The sequence below is a fragment of the Bombus affinis genome, chromosome 8 (genome assembly GCF_024516045.1).
Source record: "Bombus affinis isolate iyBomAffi1 chromosome 8, iyBomAffi1.2, whole genome shotgun sequence".
Taxonomy (NCBI): Eukaryota; Metazoa; Arthropoda; class Insecta; order Hymenoptera; family Apidae; genus Bombus; species Bombus affinis.
In genome coordinates, this window is record NC_066351.1 from 12001897 (window position 1) to 12025155 (window position 23259).

Sequence of the window (23259 nt, forward strand, 5' to 3'; positions counted from 1 at the left end):
CGGAACGAACGGAACGAAACGCGTGTGGCCTTCGGTCCTAGTCGTTCTTACTTGGTAATCTAGCAGAGACGAGCATAAGTAAGTAACGAAATACCAACACACATCCGGGACAAGCGAATAATCGGATAAGCTTCGTGTTACCATCTACCAACCGATGGCTTTTTCATTCGCTTCCTCTTCTGTTCTACCTACTTATCGTCGGGGTAACTTATCTAGCGATTTGGAAAGTGTATCAAAATGAAAATAGCTGAGAAACCGATCGATAGGACTACATATTAGAAACCAACGATGATTCGACCTTTGTCCACCGATCTACGCGATACCAAGTCCCAGAGAATAGAAACAAGGAGCAGAAATGGAGAAGAGACTGACGTATCGATATCGTTGTACGTGATATTTCACTCAGACTCGAGTGTTTATCCTACAATTAGGACTTGGACCCGTATTTAGATCCCTCTATCGAAGACGATACCATCCGCCTACTCAATTTACTCGCGACACGCGTCAAACGATGCGAATCGTTTCGTATTTGATCGACGATTTCTCTCCGATACTTACGCGCGTGCTTGTTTAGCTCGATATTTTGTGGCCACTTCGTAACGACGATAGAGGCACGTGTTGCTGCCACGTGCCACGCTTAACCTGACGTCTAATTGAGTGATTGAAATTCTATCGAACTGGCAGCAGTCTGCCAGATGAAAGATTAAACTATTATCCTGCTATAAATTTTGAAGTCCAATCCGACCGACGAGTTTACGTTGAAGAAACTTTCCAACTTTTGTTTCCCGGTTCCCATTTGATTATATTGCGACGTGGAATTGAAATCAGAGGCGTGGATGTCTGTTTACGCGTGCCGATGCCACCGAGAGGCGGAGGAAGTTAAGTGGACGGGCAATTTCTCTGCGACAACAAATAGTAGTCGTCGAATGAGAAAAGGGAGAGGCATGTGACGCGATTCCCACGTACCCGGTGGCTCCTGCAGCGTCCCTGTACATTGTACAACGGGGAGAAACCTCGGCGCGTTAACGACAACGTTTCGACACCCCACCTTTTTGGCACCCTTCGTTCCGCTCGGAGCTACTACTTTTTTTTTCTTCCTCCCGCCCTGACCCCACGCCTGATTGCATAATAAAACAAATAACGTCGTTCGACGCGTCCAAACATTCTTCGAGCGCGCTATGAAACACCCAACACGGACTATCTCTTTTCGCGCACGCGACGAATACATGGTTTCACGCGTGGCCACAACCGCTCTAACCTTAACATTTTATCCCGGTTCCTTGCCACTCCTTCGCGTAGCTCAAGGTTGCAGACGGTCGTTTAGCAAGATTCATTTCCATTTTAATTTTTCATTTCCCACCGAGAGAACGAACGTGCCAGCTCGTACATTATGTATTCGGCGAATAAAAAGAAACTCGATTCACGTCGGAGGTGGGTGGAAGGACGAAGACCGCGAATTTACACTTGCGGGCGGTTCGTAAGATTCTTGGCAAGTATTCGGTATTACGATCGATGCAATAATCCAAAGTACGACACGACGAACGGCAATGAATTCAACGAACGCGATCAGACCGTAATATTTAGTTTTTAATTGATAAAGGAACGATAAAAAGGGAAAACGCGTCTCTTGGGCGCGGGTCACCGATTCGCTCGTTTCTCGCAGCCGCGAGCCTTGTTTCTACCCTGGACTCTCCCGATTGCCTCTTTCGCACGAACGCGTATATAGACAGAGGGACACTCGGTTCGTTCCTCTCTCGTTCCACGGCTTTTCGTGTAGCGGATACGCCTACAACGGATAGGCGGCTGGACGCGGGTACGTACGGACCTAACGGACAGATCCGTGTTTCCATGGAAACCCACCTATCTGCGTTGGTTGGACCTATACTGCCTGCTGCCACCCTGATAAGCGGCTTACTCTCATGGTTCTCTCTGCTCTTCTTCGCTGGGGCATTCCAGCCCCTTCCTCCTACCCTCTTGCCGTGACTCGAATCCCTCTGCTCTCCCTTCCTCTCACTCTCTCTTTCTCTTTCGTTACTCCGTACCCCTTTCAAACCACCGTGAAAAAGACGAAGGCGAAAAAGAGAAAAGTACGCCAATTCTGCGTCCACGTATATTCCTCAACGTATGCGAACACGCGTGGAAGCGCGAAAGGAAAAGGAGAACGTTCGTGCGTCTAATTGAAATATGCTCCGTCTTTAAACGTTTTGTTTCGATGCGATGAAGATCATAGCAAGTCGTTTCCATCAACGATCGACATACGAAACGATCGAACTTCAACGAGAATGCAAATTTACAATTTCTATCGCGCTTGGACTAGGTATTGCGTTGGATTGGAAGCCGATACGCAAAATTGACGAAGAATTTATTTGACTCGGGACTCGCGATATACGAGGAATTTTGAAATGAAAAATTCGGCCGATGCCTTAAAGGCAACGTTACGAAGAAATGCAGTCGAGCGCCTGCCACAGAATGATGCACGTTGACTATAGTTAAGAAGCCCTGAGTTTACTTTGGCCTCATAGGGCTTCAGTCGATGCATCGATTTGCATGGCAATCAATAATGGCCAGTACGGCGGACAGACCAAATACTTTTACTAGGAGATAACAGGCCGTATGATACGCGAAATATAAAAAACGAACAATGGGATCGAGGGAGTAAAAGTTGGCTAAACGATAGGAAATGTTTGCAGCAACCAAAGCCTGCATCGAAGAACTGTTTAATCGTATCGAATCCTTGGTTTCGCGATCGAACGAATGCTCCTTTTACGTCTCAAAAATGAAAAAAAGAAATGCAAAAGAATAACGATTTTAAAGAATATGCAAACCTTTTAAATCGTACTTGAAATTTGAAAGAAAATGAAACTGTCAAGACGATAGAAGAAAGAAGAACTATAGGCTCCTTTATTTGGTACTATCCTAAAACGGGAAAGGTAGTAAACAAAATGATACTGATATCTATTTCGTTCGTCAAACTAAAATCGAAATAATTATGATTTAAAGGGAAAGGAAACGGAAAAGGGGAAACGATGGAATTCGATTTTTCAAGGAAAGTCTTTGAACGAGAACAGCCAACGCCACCTGTAACGGTTCAGTCTTAACGCTTACCGGTTTCAAATTATCAATATTCCTTCTTTCTATTACCTATCGCAACCATTCAACGGTTCAAATGCTTGCGAGAAATAATAGCGCGAATACGGATCGCGATTCAAACGCGACATTAATAATTAACGGTATTATAGCGCCACCGTGAACATACGCAAATTGTAAAGCGGTGATCGCGTGCCTCTGGTAATTAACCGTGATATCTATGGGTAGAATACAGAGTTTTAGGAATCGCTACAAGATTTGAATCGTCTCGCGTTAGATTAATCTCTTTGGTATTTAGATGCGACCATGTGGAGAATGTTTCAACGACCGATTACGATCATTAATTAATTCAGATTATCTCGATCGTGTAATTTTATCGTACAGTTTGTTATCGCGCTTAATGTTTCATCGTGCAATATTATCTTCTTGTAATAAAGTCAATAATTTGCTATTGCTTTGTTGTATTGTTGTAAGAATAATAATATGTAAATATAAAGTAAATATGTAAGCGTATAACGTAAAGAGTAACCATAATTAGGATAATTAGGATCTATATCTCCGTAATATCAATTTCTGATAGTTCATGCGAATAGAAAAATGAATTGAGCGAAACTAACCTTGTGGGAAGGCAGCTAGTCCATGTTCCAAGGGATGAGGATGCGGATGACCGTGAGTAGCTAGTGCAAATGGTGACGGTAGTCCTGGGTGTGGGGCTCCTGGATGTGTATGCGAATGCGGATGTGGATGGGTGCCGACTCCCATTGCTGGATGACTGTGGGGATGGTACTGAGGACTACTGGTCGGAGCGCAAGTGGCGCCGGTAGCCTTCAGGTACCCCGCCATGTAACCCGCGAGGCAAGCCAGTTCACCCGCCACTGCGGCTCTCGTATCAGAATGCCTTAACTGTTGATTTACCTCCTCTGTCGTCAACCAAAGGTTTTCTTCGCGGCGATTATTCTCGCTCAGTTGCAAAGGTAACTTGTTGTTCTCTGATAGGCTCGGTGTCGGTTCTTGTGGCACCGACACGTTTTGCCCACTATCGTAGCCCTCGTATACCTCCACCTATAACGATAATTATGTCGCGTTATAATCCATTCTTCGTTAACACCACCTTTAAAACTTGGTTATCTTTCGTTAACACTTTAAACACAGAGCCAACTAATTGTTATATTTCTTTATAATCATGAAGTCATCACATACTTGTCAATAATCAATTGCCCTTTATACGCGTGTTTCTCTTAACCTTTAAGGCGTATCGTGAATGTGCGAACACGTGTAAACTACCGTCGGTGATGCTTCTCGTTGTCGTGCCCGGTTACAATGAAGAAATTACCATTCTTTTTGTGTCCCATATCTATTGTTGCGAACGACAATTTTCTAGAAGATAGGCGCGTACAATTGCTCGTTCTACTCTTCTTTTTAATGCGAAGAAATACAAAGTCACTGAAACGATGCTAAAACGTTGAAAAATTAATTCTGCTGTATTTCGAATCCTTTCTTCTTTTTAATTTATAAACTTTTTTCACAGTATATCTGTTACGTTATGATATGTCCGATTAAAATGTATTGTATGTAAATGTGTAGGTATCACTCACTGAAGATTGATTATGTTGTCACATTCACAAAAATCCAACACCTATTCGTGTCGTCCTATAATCATTTTATATCACATCACTGAACATAAACTATCCTTTGTATTGCTTGATAACACATGAAATATATTCTACCGTGAAATAATCTATTTTTTACACTAACCGATCGCTCGACGTTGCTCGTTTCTACTTAAGAATGCACATTAGAAGTAACGACTGCTCTAGCTCAAGTACAGAGAGATACTGCGCGCCTTGTAGAAATATTCAGCTGAACTGACGGCTAGCCCCCCTCACTGTTCCTTAGTAGTTAACCAGGCTCTACCTGGATCCCCTCCATCGGTCTCCACCCCCCAAAATAGGGGTAGGGATTTCGGAACGGGCCCGGCAAGAGTGGGACTATTCGTAGATATGGCCTGACCAGAACTCCTTTCAGGGAGAAAGAGATGTTGCCAAATTTACAAATACGAATTGGCCGATGGTCTTATCACGACATTTCCCTTGTAGCTTGGAAATTCCAGCATAGCAACTAACATAGAAGCAACTAGCATCCCGTGACTCATCATCAATTATCATCCGTTGAAAAATGTATAACAGCTTGCATTCGTATAAAATGGATTAGTAAACAAAGAGGTTCTGCGAAGTTAATAGGAAGGGAGAAATACGTATACGACGATGAAACATGAAATAACGACGCGTGCTAAACCGGAAGGAAACGAAAGGAAGCGTGGCCCATGCTAAAAAGGCGGCTTATTCGAAAAACTTAACTTCCCACTAGACGCTAAACGGCTAAATAAACTTCCAAGTTTTTATCCAGTCGACGGACCATGGACAGAGGGAGATACGATGTGTCAGAAAAAGATGAAACGGGGAGAGGAGAGGAGAGAAGGATGATGCACGATGGTAGGTATGTTTACACGAGGGCATTATGGCGGATAATGTTTGTTATAGGCGTCTATGCTCTAGAGCCAGGAGAGGCGAGACTATCCGACGTTAAAAGGCCAGCCTGGTCGATCCGCTTACGGCGGATGAGGCTCAAATTGAGTGAGAGATAGTGAACTCTAGTGCAACTCGTTGCACGAGCATCACACATGTCTCGATGCGCATACCATGCATATTTATATACAAGTAACTTCACAATTTATAGCATATCGCGTAATAACTTCGTTGATAAGCCAGCGTGTCAAGTAGGAATCGATATCATAATATGAAAACAGTATAAAGCATCATTTGGTAATATTTTATTGCGTGATATACCGACGTGATATATATTGCTATTATATACCGACGAATTCTTATGAAAAAAGAAATTGCGTTTTCATTTTATGTTCTATAGTCGTAGAAACTGTTAAAGTAGGACAATAAATAATCTTATTTTGCCAAACAATAGGTGTATATGTAATTGTAAAGCCAACGACTTTCAATGCTATATCTGTAGATAAATAATTAAGTAAAATAAAAAATTAAATAAATAATATATTATAAATGAATATAATATAAATAAAAATAGAATACAAATAAATAAAATATAAATAAATTATTTTTACTAGCATACTCGTGGAGAAATAATTAAAATGGAATTCAAAAATATCCAATAACTATGTCCTGCGAATAAAATGTTCACAGGCTTTATCGAAACAGGTGTCAACAATGGAAATACATTTTTTACCTGCACCGCAAATACACCTTACCATTACCAAAGAATTAATATGACTGTACGTAGACCCTTTCCTCAATCCACAGAACAATAGTACAGGATTACGGTTTGTAAGAAACCCTGTAGGACAGTAATTTCTGCTGCTCAAAGAAATATCTTGGAAAAACCCTGCAGCAGTTGTCTATTTCACCTGAACATTGTCTGCTAATGCTTCTTGTCTATACTGTTTGTCTAAGGACGACAAACATTACAGTACACCAGTGACCAGTCTTGAAGAATACATACCGTTATATACCTGAGAACTTGAGTTTTAACAGAATATGGGACACGTGGTTCCTATTCTTACCCCTTCTTACCCACTGTTACCCTTTTTATTTTTAGCTACTCTTACTCGTTCTTAAATATTCTACCCTATGCCGAAATTATATACCTGTTTAAATTTTTCCAATAATAAACGGGACGTGAGAAATTACTTGAAATATTGTCGTGGAAAAGTTTTATGCCTACATTTATGAATCCATGTAGAACTTTCTTTCAAAGACATCAGATTTCTATTTGTTTCAAATGTGTTTGAAAATCCACTGCTAATTATGAACATTAACATTTTCAACAGAACATAATGAAGTAACTATTGTATACTAGCAACTATATTGATATAATTAATAAGATTTCAACATTTTCAAATTCATTTGAAAATACATAGTTTGCAGTAATTTGAAATACGCCACATGTTGGCAACACTGGAGACAATCGTCGATAATTCTTCCCTAATTCCTTAAATAAGATTTATTATAGGAAACACTAATCCTATTTTTTTCGAAACATGTTAACCACAATTATATCTCGTTAGAGCATCTGTGATTAATTATCTGATAATATGTGCTCGCCTGACGAACGATGAATAACCAAATTGATATCTAATAATGCGTTGCAGCTATCTCGATAGACCGTAGCAATAGGTTAAATTTCGCGGGAAAACAGAAATACGAAAAATGGCCGCCGCGTGATGTAATCCGCTACGTGCATAGTTACGTTCGGTAGTTTTCGCGACATTTTCATTAAAAAATCGTGTTTCGTGTGGTTTTCTCGTGAGTGTATTGACGAATTGAAACAAAAGAAGACAAGAGTGCTAAATGTTCATCGTAATAAGGATTATTAGGAGCTTAAGGATTATTAGGATCTTCAATCCCTGACATGATTAAACTATTATCTTCTATACAAGATAAGTAAACGCAGATACTTGAGAATAACAAGATATTACGATACACAATACAGAAATGCTCTAAGTGTCAAGATATGAAAGTAATACTTGCAAATACGTAAATAGTGAGAAGAAATGAGAGCGAACATAGTAAATAATGATCGTAACATTCGTAGGATGTTACTATGCTCCTGGCTGAGATATAATAATTACATATATATGTATATATCGCGTTCTACATATGTGTTACGTACAATCCGAACCGATTCGCGTAACCGTCGTCATCTTTACAATCGAAAATTGACTCGTCTATGGATGATCGAGTATAGTGGCGGTATAGTTGAAGAATGATAGGAAAAAAGAATGACAGAGTATGACTTACGAGAAAAAGATAGGTTACATAGACAAGTTTGCGCAAGCCTCGCCAAGCGAAAAGAAGAAGGGTCGACTAGGTAAAAAATCTATATAAAGGTGAAAAGAGGAAAACCGGATGGGGTGGTTGGCTTGAAAAGTAAAGCAGGAGAAACGGGAGAGAAAGAGGGCGGCGTGTATCGAGTTTGCGCGTTTTATTCCTCCTCCTATGTTCAGGCTCCGCCCTGATGTTTTCACTCCTCCAGCTTCCCCATTCGCCCTTCGATCCCTCCTGAACCACAAGGGATCGTACTTTATCGTCATTTCGTATCAAAATTTTAGTATCTAGATGACGGTAGTCACATCATAGAATCGAATCAATCTTGACGCGATAAGTTTACGTTAGTTTAGAACACACTCGACTCGTTCTCTTTCCCTTTTCTATGTTTTTCGAACCGATCTTATGTTTTTGTGTAAAAAAAAAAAGAATATATACATCATGAATACAACATGGTCTTGTCTTACAATTGCAATACAAAACTATATTGAGGTGCACGAATATTTATTGAGGCACTTCAAACAGTCGGCCTTCCTCGTTTTACAGGCACTTTGCGTTACCCATAATTATGGTAAAACTGCTTACGGTAGGAAAACTAATTTCGTTGGTATTGTGAATTTACCGAAGTTTTAGAATTTCATTGCAGTACTGTTTGGCCTTCGCTCATTGCTGCAACTTTCATACGGAAAATGAAATATTATGTATCGTTTAATCTGGTATCCATGAAAATGTATGGTTATCTCGTAGATTTTGTAAATGCTTCTCGATAATACATTATAAATCATTTCTACGATTTACGGAAGCGTAGAATTAGCGAGCAATGAGATGCAGATTAACCAATGGCGTCGTCCAGAAAAATTGAAGTAATCATCAACGGCTAATCAATTTTTATAGCTGCATCGAAAACACCTTGCGTCTAGATTCGATATGTAAAAAGCTGGTCCGCGTGGCATGCTTCATCTACATCATTACTTTCACTGGAATTCCAATGGCGTACGCGTAACCGGTTTATAAACACGCGGATTTCTTCGATGCGCCCATCCTGCGTCGTACTTTGGCACCGAATTTCACTCATCTACCTATATCAATCGGTCGATACCGAGTTACGTAGAGAGAGAGCGTCGGTCGAGTTCATTGTAGCTATGGAAAATAAGTGGCGTATAAGCACGTGGACATAGCGCGCGATCGCATTCTTCACCGGCACACTCTAACTCGGGAGAAAAATAAAAATCGCAAACCCGCTGATAGCCGGACTATGTTTTTTCAGTTGGTCGGTATAAAAAATGCGACTCCACTCGGCTTTGTCGTCGTCGTAATACCGTCGTGGGCCCGAGATCTTCCTCGCTCTCTTTTATCCCATTTGTTGGTGCACGTTGGTCGTGCTACCTTCTTCTCCCACACAGTGTCTTCGCAGAGGCACATAAGCGGCGGTAAATAATAAATGATCTGCGTCGGTGCGAGGCCGCACACAGACGGTTCATGGATAGCATGGAGACAACACACGCACAGAACGTTAAATACAGTTGCGTATTTACGACGGCTTGTGGGAAAGAGAGATGGGACCGATCGGTCGCGTCGGCTCGCGGGATCCCAGCGGAAGAGTAAAAACCACGAGAGAGCCACGGTGGAAGGGGTCCAGGCTTCCTCGACGAATTTATAGAGGAGAAATTAGGAGGTTTATAGAAGCTGTGCGCGGTAGCTAACCGTAGATCATCATTAGAGGACCAACTGGGCTGCTATGTGCGGATACATATATGCCGTAGCAGCACATATTTACCAGCGTGCCACGGCACACCGACGCGCGTTCCACTCCGCTCCGATCCACCGTTTCAACCTTCGCTTCTACCGAACTGCTTGCCTTTTCACTGCGTATGCCTCACCGGTCAAGTTCCACTGTAAGGGGGCAAATATTTTTCTTCGATGCGTTTCGCCATGGAACCCGACCACCGGATATTTCTGAAATATGCTTTTTAGAACGTGCGGAAAAAATCCCTGGCCATCTAAAACGTAGCTTCGTTATCGAACATTCTTTTCAACGTTAGCCACTATGTCACGCCACTATGTATCATAGGCCGGTTTAGCCATAAGTACAGAATATTTGACTTATTTGGCACCTTCGATAGACAATAAGGTTGAAGGTTATCGGTACTGTCTAACCTGTTAGTATTCTTAATTGCTTTTCGTCGCATTTTTAAGAGATATATATGTATATGTATATATATATTCGTTTGAGTTCCAAATATGTGGCCACGTCTTCGTCTACATTTTCCTCTGTAAGTATTATATGGTATACATATATGGTATATATTATGGTATATTATGGTATATTATGGTATATTATGGTATATATATGGTATATATTATTATTTTATGGTATACCATATATATATACCATATATTTTATAATACTTTTACTAAGTATTATATGGTATATATATATGGTATGCATCATTTCAAAGCCAAATGAAACAGATTATGAGAAATAGCCATAATTTCAAGAGTAATTTATAGTACTTCAACTTCCGATTTTCTAGTCAAATGCGATCCCTGTTTCGTTCTTGTGTCGAACTTTCGCAACCAGAGTGTTCGTTAATGATCATCACCTGTTACAAAAAGGGAAATTCACCGGTCTAGTATTGCTGAATCGAATAAAAGCATATAAAAATCCGAGGGTGAGCATTCCGTTGCGCAATTATAATCAAAGTCTTCCAAAGTAAGCGAAAAACTCGGACTAACAATAAGAAATACTGTGTAATAAACGTAGTGAGGTGGCCATGAGTTATAGATGTATTGGACGTGGTGAGATAGTGTAGTTTTGTTGGGCCTCGTCCGGTGTAATTGTCACTAGGGGCTGTAGGATGTCGGCTGCCGGGGTATTGCTGATGTTTCCTCCGATTTTTGGTGTGTGAAAGTAAAATCGGACTCCGGTCGCCGGGATTCGAACCCGGGTTCCGAACGTTTGCAACCTAAGACGTTAACCATTGCGCTGCCGTCGTCCGACACTAGTTAGTGTCGAGTGGTGGTATTTGGCTTGCCGAGTGCCGCCACAGTAGTAATACGGACAATACGATTGTGCGTAAATTCCCATTATTCGTGAACGGAATGCGTGAAAATCTTCAAGAGTTTACGCTCGCTGTAATTTCGTCGAACGAGTGTAACTATGTTTATGTATTGTATGTTTTATGTTCTTTCTGCGAGCAAAAACGACCTTTCTAAAGTAACGTTTTTGGTTAATGATCATGAACCACGGCCCTAGAATGCTTACCGAACTTTACCTACTTTCTTTCAGATATCTCCATGTAGTCCTAATTGGACAAACATCTGTTGCAATAAGAGGTATAGTTCGATTTCAAGCATATGAGACTTTTATCTCTTTCGTTTAGAACTTGTAAAAGTGTCTACCCTAATATTTTAATACACAACGCAAAGATCGTTGTTTGTTTTTCCTACGATTTAATAGAATATTAAAACCAGTATCTATGGTCGAAGGTAATCTTAATACTCGAGCGACGATTAAACAAAGGAAACAGGTTGCAGTTCGTTCCATTCTCCGTGGAAAACCGATGGTTTCGATCGTGCATACATGTAACACATACCTCTACCTGGCCGGTGGTCCGAGGACGGTTTGCCGCAGAAACAGTTAAATCTCTCGTGGTGGTAGCAAACACCATCAGTGCTAAGCCACAAATCCTGGCTTAACCCGAGCCTATGAATTGAATTGGTTAAAGCCTGCGTTAAACTAGGTTCTCTTCTGCGCGCAGTCAGCAAGAAGAGCTGCACCGTCTTTCTTCTTGCGTCGGCTACGTTCGTCCTCGTTTCTTCCGTTTGTTTGTCACCACGGTTTGTCTCCTACAGTTCCAGTATCGTCTTCTTTACCCCTTTGCTAGTTTCATTCGACCAAAACGTAATTGGCAAAACCATCAGATTTTTCGACATCTTAACGCAACTGCCGGGAACACACTTATTTGCTTTCAAATACAGGACAGAATATTGTTCGATCAGCTAGCTGCTAGATTAAATATATCTTAGCCAATAAGGGTTAATGCTATTCCTTGACGATCCTTCGAACAATCACGCCTTTGAAAAAATCCGCTTGAGAATTCCTTAACACGTGCCGTGTCCATTATTACGCGCCGATCTTACTTCCCGAAAATTTGGTTATTCGGCAAATTGGAAGAATCACAGCCTGATTTTGGAACCATCGACTCGAACGATTGTTCGAATAGTTACCGTAGGATCATATCTCTTTAATCGCGGAACTTGGCTCTGCGGAATAACGACGTTTCGTTATTCGGGAAAATACGTGATCGATGTGCAACACATTAAAAAATAAAAAAGAGACAGATAGGCCAAAACTAAGAAAGGTTTCATTTTTTACGAAGGTTTGCGTTTTAGTGAAAAAGGCCAAGCCTTGTCGGAGGGGTCTCCGCGCGATGTAGTTCCTAAACAAACTTCGTTTACTCGTCGATCATCGCAGCCTGGATAAACACAGTTTACAGGGCCCGTACAAACGAAATGCCAAATTGCAACAAACTGATCTATAACTAAATTACACGGTCTCGCGTGTATACCTCGCCTCTCCCAACCTCTCGCTCTCTGCAGCTATATAAACACGTCAGCGGCGTATTGTGTCGGTCTCGATCCGAGGATCGCAGTCTCCATTGTTGCATTGGTAACGTTGAAAACGCGACCGTGTCCCGGCCCTTCGTCTTTCCCATTCTATATCTCTTGTATATACGTATACACACGAGAAGGGTATGTGGGTATGTAACGACGGTAGAATCGGCAGAAGCTAGGCGAATTTCGTATTTCCGGGCCTGCACAAGGGCGTTCGCTCTCTTTCTCTGCGAGCACAGGTGCGCACCTCTACGTAGGTGCGAGGAATATCGCGTCAGACACCCGCTGGGCGATCTCACGGTAAATTTGGATCGACCATTTTTCGAAAATCACGACCACCGGAGAAAGGCGGTTGATCGGTCGATTCGATTCGACTTCCGTCTTATCTGACCAAATGCTTTTTCTTCCTACGTAAGCTATTTCTCGGCTAAGCCTCGACGAAGAAAACCGAGAAACTGCAATTAAACGTTGCACAAATATTCGTCTAATCCCTTTAGAATATAATAGGTGCAAAAGGAGAAAACGCTAAATCTTTATGTTTTTCGATTGCCATAAACAAGCTACTCCCCAAACATCATAAAGCATAAATAGCGGTAGAAATCTCACTTCTAAGAAATAATAGGCAAGAAAGGAGAAGATAGTAATATATAGCATGACTGCTGGAATTATCAATTGTACAGTTTGGAAACTCGCAGCGTCTGTCCTTTTCAGAAAAATTTATTGCTGTGTATTACTTGGATTTCAATAGAAAGATAAAAATAATCCTTCGATTCTGTTGCTCTGAAACATTAAGATGTCAATCACCTGTGGTAATTGAGTTTAGGCTTAATTTCTTGCTTGTCGTCGCCATTATGGCTATTTTATGGTCACTTGAAAATTTATTGCACGACAGAATTTTCCCCAAAATTCTTTTGAATTCTTCTTATTTTCTAATTTTATTATCTCTTGTAAAACCATTGGCAGTTTTGTTAGCATAGGATAATGTACAATACGGTTATACATTATCTACTAGATCGTCTTTCGGATATTTAAATTACTAGAAATTGGTGTTCTATGAAAATATTAAAACTTTTATTCAAGGGTCTCGTTACATAGAGAATTACGTTCGAATATGTTGATAACGCAAAATCCCTATACCTTTTTCGTATCCTACTCGCTCCCAAGTGATCTTTCTTGTACTGCTATCGTATTACTCAGGGACGCGCGTCTAGCGAAACGAATGCATGAAAAGCGACGGAACTAAAAAGTGACGAAATGGAGAAAAGAAAGGGGCGAGACGACAGCAGCCGGTGACACGTTGGTGACGCGACGTTTCGATCGAGAGACACCACACGGATATACGATATAATATACCCGTGTAGGGCACGATATTCCGAGATTCACCTGTCCAGGTGGCGCGTATAACGTGAGGGCGACAGGTACAAACGAGATCGAGACTAGTGGAGAATTTTTGGTGGAGGCGGCCCACCCCTCTCTGAAATGGATTTTTTTTCTCTCTATTTTTCACGATAGTTTTATAGAACGACGGAAGTCGAAAGTGTGAGGGTAAAGCGGACGATCACGACGGTCACCCTACCAATCGGGTTCCCGGACCAGGCGTATCCCGAGTCTTTTAACCATTTGACACCGGCGACACGTAGAACACATTCTGCAGGCGTCCCTCGTAGGCGCAGATTCCATCTCACGCGTCAACCTGTCGGAGCGTCGCGTTTCTCGAAAGCTGACGGGAACGAGCTCATGGATGCGCGTTCGACCGTTCCCGGCGGGACGGATATTTTTTCCTTTCTAATCTTGTCCAAACTTGATACAACGTAATAAGCATAGCAGAAAAATTACGTGAATCACGACCGAACGATTCGTTGAACGAAAGTATACAATTTAGAAAAGAAAACGGATGATTTCGTGGAGCATATGTTCCGCCGGTTGAAAGTTCTGAAGGCGTAAACGACGTTAACAAATTTGCAACGAATCGACGATTGGAGGAGTCGCGATAGGGAGATGAATCGGGGGTTGACATTGCGGCCTATTTTCACGGTTGGTGGCAGGGGGCCATTGTACCGCGAAGGCCGTTTATAGGGTATTTGCGGGGGGTTTCCTGCGCGCAAAGATTAGCACTCCCAATGGGATTAAACATCCCTTTTCTCTATAGCATATATCGTGCCACGTGTACGTTCGGCCGTCGGAGCATCGTGGCCAACCAACGAAAGAGAAAGAAAACGTCGACTGGAAACGGTGCTCCGCACAGACTGCGCAAAGCCTTCATGGGGGGTTTTTCACCGCCCCTCGGGATTCTCCTATCTCTCTATGTAGTTAATCACTGACAAACGACTCGTTTATTGGTAGCAAGTTACCTAATACCCGGCTCCATCCCAAAACGTTAATAGAATACAGAGATTTTATCACGAAATGGAACCGCGAACGTCTCCTCTCTACGAATATCTATCGTTGAAATCGATTTTCTCTTTATCCTCGATACGTAGACCTTAACTTCTTCTCCATGGAAAGATAACCACCGACTAATTATCATAGGGTGCGAAGTGGAATAACGCTCTTTAGATATTTGTAGAGTGGAAAATGAACGGAACGTCGAATACCACGATGCGTGTGTACCCTTAAGGCAAGTGCACGAAAAATTAATATACGTGCTAGGTAAAAGCATGCATCCGGTTCTCATAAAATAACGTCGAACTGGACAATGAAGCTAAGGGTGTAGAATTTATGGTCCTGCCAAAACGATGAATGGAAACCGAATGGACGCCCACCCTCTACCACATTACGACGTTTACCCCTAAAGGGCGTTAAATTAATTTATATTTCCTGCTTAAGGTGACAGGTTGCCTCTCGATCAGGTGACTCAACTTTGTTCTATTAGACATCCACCTAAAGGATGTAATCTCATTCGGATTGTCAAACCTGTGTCATTCCGATTCTCGTCGTCGCTTATCAACGATCTCGCGGTACTTCGTTCAGGCTTCGAGCTTTCATTCATGGAATCTTAATCGATCCGAGGAATACCAACCGCGAGATCCATCTTACGAGAGCACGTTATGTTCGTCTTTCCGTTCGGCGAGATTCCGATCGAACTAGTTCGAAAATCTGTCGTTCGAGTTGCAAGTAGTAAATTTCACCGGTATTCCATTCGGTAAAAAAAAAAAAAACGTCTGTTCTTAAAGATCCTATGATTTGAAAAGCGTTTAGAAATGTCGTAGCCCGTGCTTACAGCACGCCCCATCGTTGTGGTCGTCTGTGACCGCGTTTTCGGAAAACCAACGGACGTGAAAACGTTCGACGAAGCGTTAAGTGATGCAAAGTACAAAAAGGTACATTTGTCCCATCTGCAAGGAAAAGGGGATAGTGTGTTCTTCGAAAGCAAGAGGAGGGAGCTAAGTAGAAGGCTCGCACCGCAGGCGTCGGTCGTCAAGGGACGCGAAGTCCTCTAGATTGGATCTCCCTTCGAGTTTACATCGTTTTCCCACTAAAGGAACCGCAAAAACCTCCGTAATCTCCACTGGTCTGTTCCGTAGATTTCGCGCCGAAGAACACGCATTTCCGACGCTTTTACCGCGATCTTCCGACTACAGTTTCTTCTATATCTTTTGTCCGAGTTTCCAAAAACTTCTCCATCGATATTACACGTTTAGAAGTCTCGGTTCGCGTAACTATCGACGATAGCAACGCCCAATTTCAATCGTTACGGAACCGGTTTGATTCGAAACTCGTCGAGAGACATACGTAAGACGATTCCTTAATTATTCCATCGTAAATTTAACCCACAACAAACCTTTCTACGCGGTCAAACAGTGAGCAACGAGCACGCACACGGGCTCAACGCGTTCGTTTAAACGCCATCGCTGATAATTTGATTGATAACTGAACGTCCAGATCGGACAGGTATCGAGATCAACGACCAGACCGCACGCTTATTTTGCCATGGAAACTGTTTGAAATTCCATCTCGCGACTGACAGATGTCCTAAAGGTAAAGCGCGATCGAAATCACGATCACAGTCACGAGCGATCACCTCCATTCGGCCGCTCTCTTTTCGTTTTCCTTTTTCATCGTTTCTGTGCTTATCGCGACTAGGTGGATCGAAATGGTTACTATTTCGTTCGCGTTTTATATTCCACGCTATTCGACAAACGTTCGTCAATGCGCAAGGAAGCCGCAAGAACAAAACGAATCCACCGATGCCGGCAAATCTAAAAAAAAAATCACGATAACGAACGCGTTTCGTAATTACCGCTCGTCACATGCCGTACGATATTTTAACGCGGTTACATTTACCGAGCGCAAGGTCGTAAAAATCTTGATTTATTTCGTAGCAGAGGAGAATCAGCGAGTCGTTTAATTAAACGCGCAGCGATAAACGCGTGACTCCTTTATTAGGTAGCTCGTCCTATCGATCCGGTAGCCCGAACATTCGGCAACGTTAACCTGTTCTCTCGTGACCGTCGAATTATATGGCCACGTTGAAAATCGACAGGCGCAATGTGCGCCGGTGCTGCGAATGAAAAGAACGCTACTGTGCACCCTAATGGACTAGGCGTTGTGTTTTGCATCGTTGGGTTAACCACTGATTCGTTGGGCTCGAAGCAAGACAAACTGAGAGAAGCAAGGGAGAAGGCTCGTCCATTCTTCTTTTTTGAAAACGCTTCGACAAATTACCGTACAACACTGTGCCACCCTGGTTTGTCCTTCCACTGCGGTATTTGATTCTCTGTCGGTCTCTGCTTATTTCTCGCTTATCAGATTTTCGACCCTCTCGTTTCCTCGAGTTGCTTCTATTTTTCCTCCGCTCTTTTCTTTCGATCTTCTCGCTGCTAATGCTCCTCGTATTTCCTCTCGTCCAAGGAACCGCCTCCGTCTTCGTCTTCGTCTTCGTCTTCGCCTCCGCGTCTGCCTCTGCCACTGTCTCCGCTTCTGCCTCAGCATCAACCTCGTTTCAGCTCTTCTCTCGTCGGGTTTCGGAGGATGCTTTTAGAAGGCATTAGACGGGGTGCTCACGGTTCGTCGCCCGTAGTCGCTTTGCATTAAGGATTCACGCAATGTGCTCGACGCGATCTCTCTGCCCCGCTCCCTTGATCATGGTCTCTCCTCTTCTTTTTTTTTCCTTTTCTCTCCGTCGATAGATACCTCGTAAAGAGGTTGTTGCGCACCGCGTTATAATTCGACGATTCGAGTCGTAAAGGAAGATTTTTACGCGCCGGGACACGGAACGTTTCACCCCTTGGACAAAGGATTAGTAGTCGGTGATTTTTCCGCGAGATGCTTCGACGTGGTTGGTTTGGCCGGGACAAGCCTCGCTTTTATCCGTGAAAAATTAAATTGGTAGCAGCGACGGTGTTCCCACGAAACGGGATATCAAAGAATTTTTCCACGTCACAGAATGGACGAAACGCGATAACGTACGAGAACTTTCACCTTATCTTCGACCGAGGGATTAAGGTCGTCCGTGTCCGAACGTTTTCGCCGCGTGTTCGGGTCGCGCACAGGTCAAGGTCATTAGCATGGCCGAGCCACGAAGAAAAGACATATTCGCGAAAGGGACGGCAAATCGGTGGCACAATCCTTAATTAAGGGATGAGGCACCCGGTGGCCCGAGTCACAAACCACGCTCATAAATTCTTCGGCAAACGCAGCCAAAAAGTAAAAGTCCGGTGGTCGGGGAAAGAAGAAGAGCGATCGAAATAAAAAGGAGAGCGAAGGTGCCGTTGCCGGCGATGATTCCGACAAAAGTACAGTCCTCGTAAGAATTCGCTGCTATCTTCTCTCCTCGAAGCAGTCGAAATCGGTCATGCTTCGAACGTTTCGCGTTCATCTCGTATCGTCCCTCGAGTCCGTGGGGTATTTAAACGAAATACGCGTGCGAGTAACGTCGCTAACGACCGTGCGTTGACTTTGAAGCCGATTACGATTTACCGCCTCTGTTCCCATTCTTCAGTTCGTTTCGCGAAACAAATTTCTTGAAGCGTCGCTACCTCGGCTCGTGCTTACGCTCTTCTTCGCAATAAGACGCGAACCATGACGGTTCGCAAAGATACACGACGCGTTATCTCGGACTTGACAAGGGCGATAAGTCGACTAGACGTTTGGCAGCGAAGTTCTTATGGTGTTGGCTGTACCATGTATGGCACCCCGCGTCTATATATAGATGTGGGACAAACGCGCACACCCATAAAGGACATTCAACGTTAGCGTGGAACGAGCCTCGAGCATATCATGGTAGGAACGGAATATGGGATGGCATGGGAGATGACACATGGTCTGGTCGCCGGTTGTGCGTCCTGTATTGCCGACCAAAGTGTCAGAGGGAGAGAAACGCGCGTATACGCTATGGTCGCCGGTAGAACGAACAAGGAAGCTTCTATAGAAGCACCGGAGAGAGGCCACCGAGCAGAGATCAACGGAGAAACGAAGAAAGATAGACGAAGAGTCGAAACAGGAGTGAGACGAAGGGTAGGAGAGCGCAGGAGAGGCCGGTTAGCTCTCTGCCACAAGCCGCCGGCGCGAGAGCACAGTAGCGGCAAATACCCATAAATATAAAATATGTCTCTCCTTTTCACCCTTTTGCACGCACACAACCCTACCCGTGTAATATATCGATAGCGGGATACACGCATCCACCGATGCAAAAGGTTCCTCCTCCTTATCTTTCTCGCTGCTTTTCCTTCTCTCGTTTCCCCCTTTTTCCTTTCTTCGGACGTTTTCTTCGCTCTTCCATTCTCGCGTACACACGGGTATCTACCTCAACACCTTTGTGTACAACATTCCTTGACTCTTCTTTCTCTTCGTACCCTCGTCCTACCTCGGCCGTATCTTGCTCTTCTCGTTTCGCTTTCCGTCCGAAGCTCGCAGCTTCTCTCTTTCCCCTCTATCGTCACTATCGCTCGGCTACGTGCGATCCGCGACTCCTTCTACCACTGCAGCACCGGACAGTCGTGGAATAAAGGATTCCCCGTGGTTTTTACAATCTGCCGAGCATGATTACGATAAGTTAGCCGCGGTAGAACGTTTTCGGTAGCACGATCCGTTTCAACGCTATTACCGCGGCCCCGTTTCACCGCTGCTACCGTGGCTTTCGTTTCACAGCTTCTGCCCCGTGTTTTCATTCCGTTTCGTCGGCCATCCATCGTCACCGCGAAACTTAATTGGCCGACGCTTCTACCGGACTGAGCTAACCGGCTCGATATCTTCAAACATCCAAATTTTTGCAAAGCATCCTTCAAGATTCAAGACTCCAGACTAGAGTGATCTAGTATCAAGTTACTCGGTCGTATTAGCTGTTGTTCTAACATTTTCGTTTAACGGTTTCGCGAGACGGACGAACTGCAAACTCGGACGAAGCCAAGGTCGATTCGTAGGACCTAACAAGGGCATTTTACCGCGATCGAAATGAAAATTGGAATTGTTTTTATTGGCCGGTGGATCGGTGGTTTGGCGCAGTTATACGGTCCGGTAAGCGCGCATAATCACGCCAGGAGGAGTGGCAGAGGCCGACGGATCGGCTTGCATCAGAGAAACGCGCGGTAGCGGAGAGCAGAGGGTTGAGTTTGGTGCGAGGAGGCAATTTAACAGGTACAGTGACACGTCTCGTTTTGTTGTTGTTGCCGAAGCTGCCGGCGCGGCACGGAACGGCTCGGCACGGCGCGGCGCGGTGCATCTCGCGCGCATATATGTATATAAGGCCGAAGTAAACGGAAAAAGTGGAGGATGAGAAAGGACGAGGGGATGAGGAGCGGCTAGTCGTGAGAGGAGAAGAACTGGAGAGCGACCGAAGGACGAAGAGCGGAGAAGCGGAACGACGACGAAACCCGTTCTCATTATTATATTCATATTCAGAGCCGCGCGATGTGGCAAACCCTCTCTCCGCCACCGCCTCCGCCTACTGCCCTCACTGTTCACCTCTTTCTCCATCTCCCTACGTGCTCGTTCGTTCGAGCGCATCTCCGACGGCGTAGAGCGGTATAGATATAGCGGTATAAAAATCTCTATAAAAAGTTGAAAAGTGCCGCCGCCGGAGTTGAGGGGCGACAATGGATGAAATATGCCGCTCCGTTCGACCCTACTGGAAGCCTTAAGGTGCCGGACACCTCCTTACACCTGCGTGCGGCTCCATATAGCGCCTTATTATAAACCGACCTGACCGGGAACCGCTAGGATATACAACCAACAACGATTCACCAAATCGATACGTCCTTTCTCTTGAATTATTCCTATTACGATGATTCGTCGGGTCATCCTACGGATGCGCGTCCATAACCGCGCGTCAACCTTCCCGCCGTTCCCAATCTTTCCTTTCCACGAGTATTCGGTGGGATCGTTGGCTCGTCGCACCGTCGTCTAAGCGCGAGGTGAACACATTCATCGTCGCGACGTACGACTGCCCTTTAGTCGGGAAGCGCGACGTTAACGCAAGACGACAAACGCGAAATTTAGCAGACATTCGCGTTAATTGGTTCGGCGATCGATCGGAAGCCGCGATATCGCGCCGACTATTTATTCGTGAAAACGATGTTGTTTCGTTGGAAGAGAGAAGAAAGTGCGAGGCACAGGTTAGTCGAAAGCTGCTTAATAAAGATCCAGCGGTCGCGATATTTCAAACGAAACGGACTACATCGGTCGTACAATGCCAGTCGTTAATAATGATTTGTGCTAGTCACATCCTGATCCAGAGTGCCGCGCCAATAAAAGTCGTCTTTTTAGCCGACCGAGCAACTTTTATTTTCTACGTTTCGCTGGCGCGAACGTTCGAACGAACCTCTGCCAGCCTCCAATATCGTCGTTCGTTAGAGCATTGGTTTTATATCGCGGCACAGAAATCTAGCTGGCACGAGCGAGAAGCGGTCCTGTGGAAAGAAAATGAACGATGATGCGTGTCCAGGTGCTTTCAGAGCAGGCTTCTGCTGGCACCTTTTGCCGGATAACTGGAACCCTGGTGAGTTTCGACGAAACCACTAATTGGTGGAGAGGAAAAGAAAGTGGCACTGGATAGTGCAAAAAGGAAAACGTGTCGAGAACAGTTCGCTTGAAACCTGAGGGGGTGGAGTACAACCACAGTAAGCTGAAAGCTGTTTTTGAAAATGACAATGAAACTGATTATTAACCGGACCGGGGGGTCTCCGTTGTAGCTATGGACATATCGAAAGAAAGCGGTCTACGGTCCTTTCAACGCCAAAACCGCAGAGACAAACAACCAAAATCTATTTGCAAACCCATCAAACGTTTCTCTCTAGGCCCAAAAATGCTCAGTCGCCTAAACGGATGTACTTAAAACTAATCTCGATAATTTCTGCGATATCATTTGCCCGGTTAGCAGAAATTATGCGTTCGTCCAACAACGGGCCGGCAACAACGTTTCTTCTCCAGCTGTCTCAAACAATAAATTCCGTGTTTCTCGTTCTCGAATTAGACGCGGTCGATAGTCGGAGCGATCGGGTTTCTTCGAACAACTTCTCCCAATGAGTATAGGCTGGACTAAATTATTCATCGAAGAAAACTTTCCACTCGAGCGGAAGATGGTTCAAGGCCCTCTGGACCAGTCCACGTATTTCAGCTGTTTCGTTATCACCGATTCTTCGTAATACTTTGCCGAAGATCGCGCAGCTACGTCAGAAAAATACACGCACGCTGCGCCGTAGCGCATTTCTGATACAGCCTATTCCCATTCGGCGTGTCATCGCTCGTAAATCACGTACCAACGGCACATACCGGTCAACGCGCGATTTAATTTACGACCGCATTACGACACGCCGATGCATCGAATCGGTGTTTCGTCGTCGATTTCGCTAAAAACGTCAATGTACTTTGAAAAAGATACGTCGATACGTCGTTGATTCGCTCGACGACCGGTACGTCTGTCGATCGACGTGCGAGCTTACGCGGAATTTTCAAGCATTTTCGAAGAAATTCAACGCGTAGAGAAGAGACGTCCTGGTCGATCGAAGCGATTCGAATGCTAAGAGGTACGCAGTAGTTTAGCGCAAGAATTCAAAGAAGGCGATAAATTTACCGAAGGAACGGGGAATCGCGGTAGCTCGAGCATATCGTTGCATTTGGAAACGTTGAATCGAGCCAAGACATAGATTTCGATAGAAACTTTGAGAAAGGTTTCTCGTTTGATACGACGTCCGACGGTCTGCCAGGCTCGTCGCTGACTCACTCGACTCCGGTCGGCGAGAACGCAGCTGGTTCGAGGCAACACGGAACGGTCAGGTCGAACCTGACCCCGTCGTAGCCGTTACCGTTTCTGAGTGACGTCTTCATGTCTGGCTCTGCGGGGCATTCCTCGTTCTCATTGTCCGTTTGTCCGTCAGTTCGTTCGGTGCCTGGACGCAGGACGAATATCGCCAACCCCCCGTTGTCGGCCACTTCTTGCCACGAAAACTTATCCTCGGCAAGTGTCTCGGCAAAAAGAAACAGAAAGCCACGAAAATAATCAAGCAGCTCGCGCGCCATCGCAAATTCCGGCTATTTCGTATCTCATATCGCGATTCGTTCGCCTCTGATTCCGTCTGGCCATGCTCGCGTCGCAATCCCATCCAATGCGTCCAACTTGCTTCAAAACGCTTCTTAGCGCTGTGAAACGAAGCTTACCAAACGAAACGAAGACGATCTCGATAGCGCAAGGTGGATAGCCGACCGAGCGTACGTTAGCGGCGGGAAGGTTCGAAACTGCGGGCGCGCGTACAAAAAACTGTTA

The 23259-nt window shown here is 44.3% G+C and overlaps 2 protein-coding genes across 2 annotated transcripts in view; both read right to left on the reverse strand.

Moving 5' to 3' along the window:
- LOC126919187 (homeobox protein OTX2-A-like) overlaps nucleotides 1-23259 on the reverse strand; it is a 32985-nt gene that overhangs the window by 8374 nt on the left and 1352 nt on the right. Inside the window, exon 2 of the mRNA XM_050727994.1 lies at nucleotides 3705-4149. Coding sequence (XP_050583951.1) covers nucleotides 3705-3930 — 226 coding nt within the window. The 5' untranslated portion in view covers nucleotides 3931-4149. The remainder of the gene's footprint in view (nucleotides 1-3704; nucleotides 4150-23259) is intronic.
- The window catches only part of LOC126919189 (alpha-ketoglutarate dehydrogenase component 4), a 53231-nt gene that overhangs the window by 6904 nt on the left and 23068 nt on the right, over nucleotides 1-23259 (reverse strand). The window lies entirely within an intron of this gene.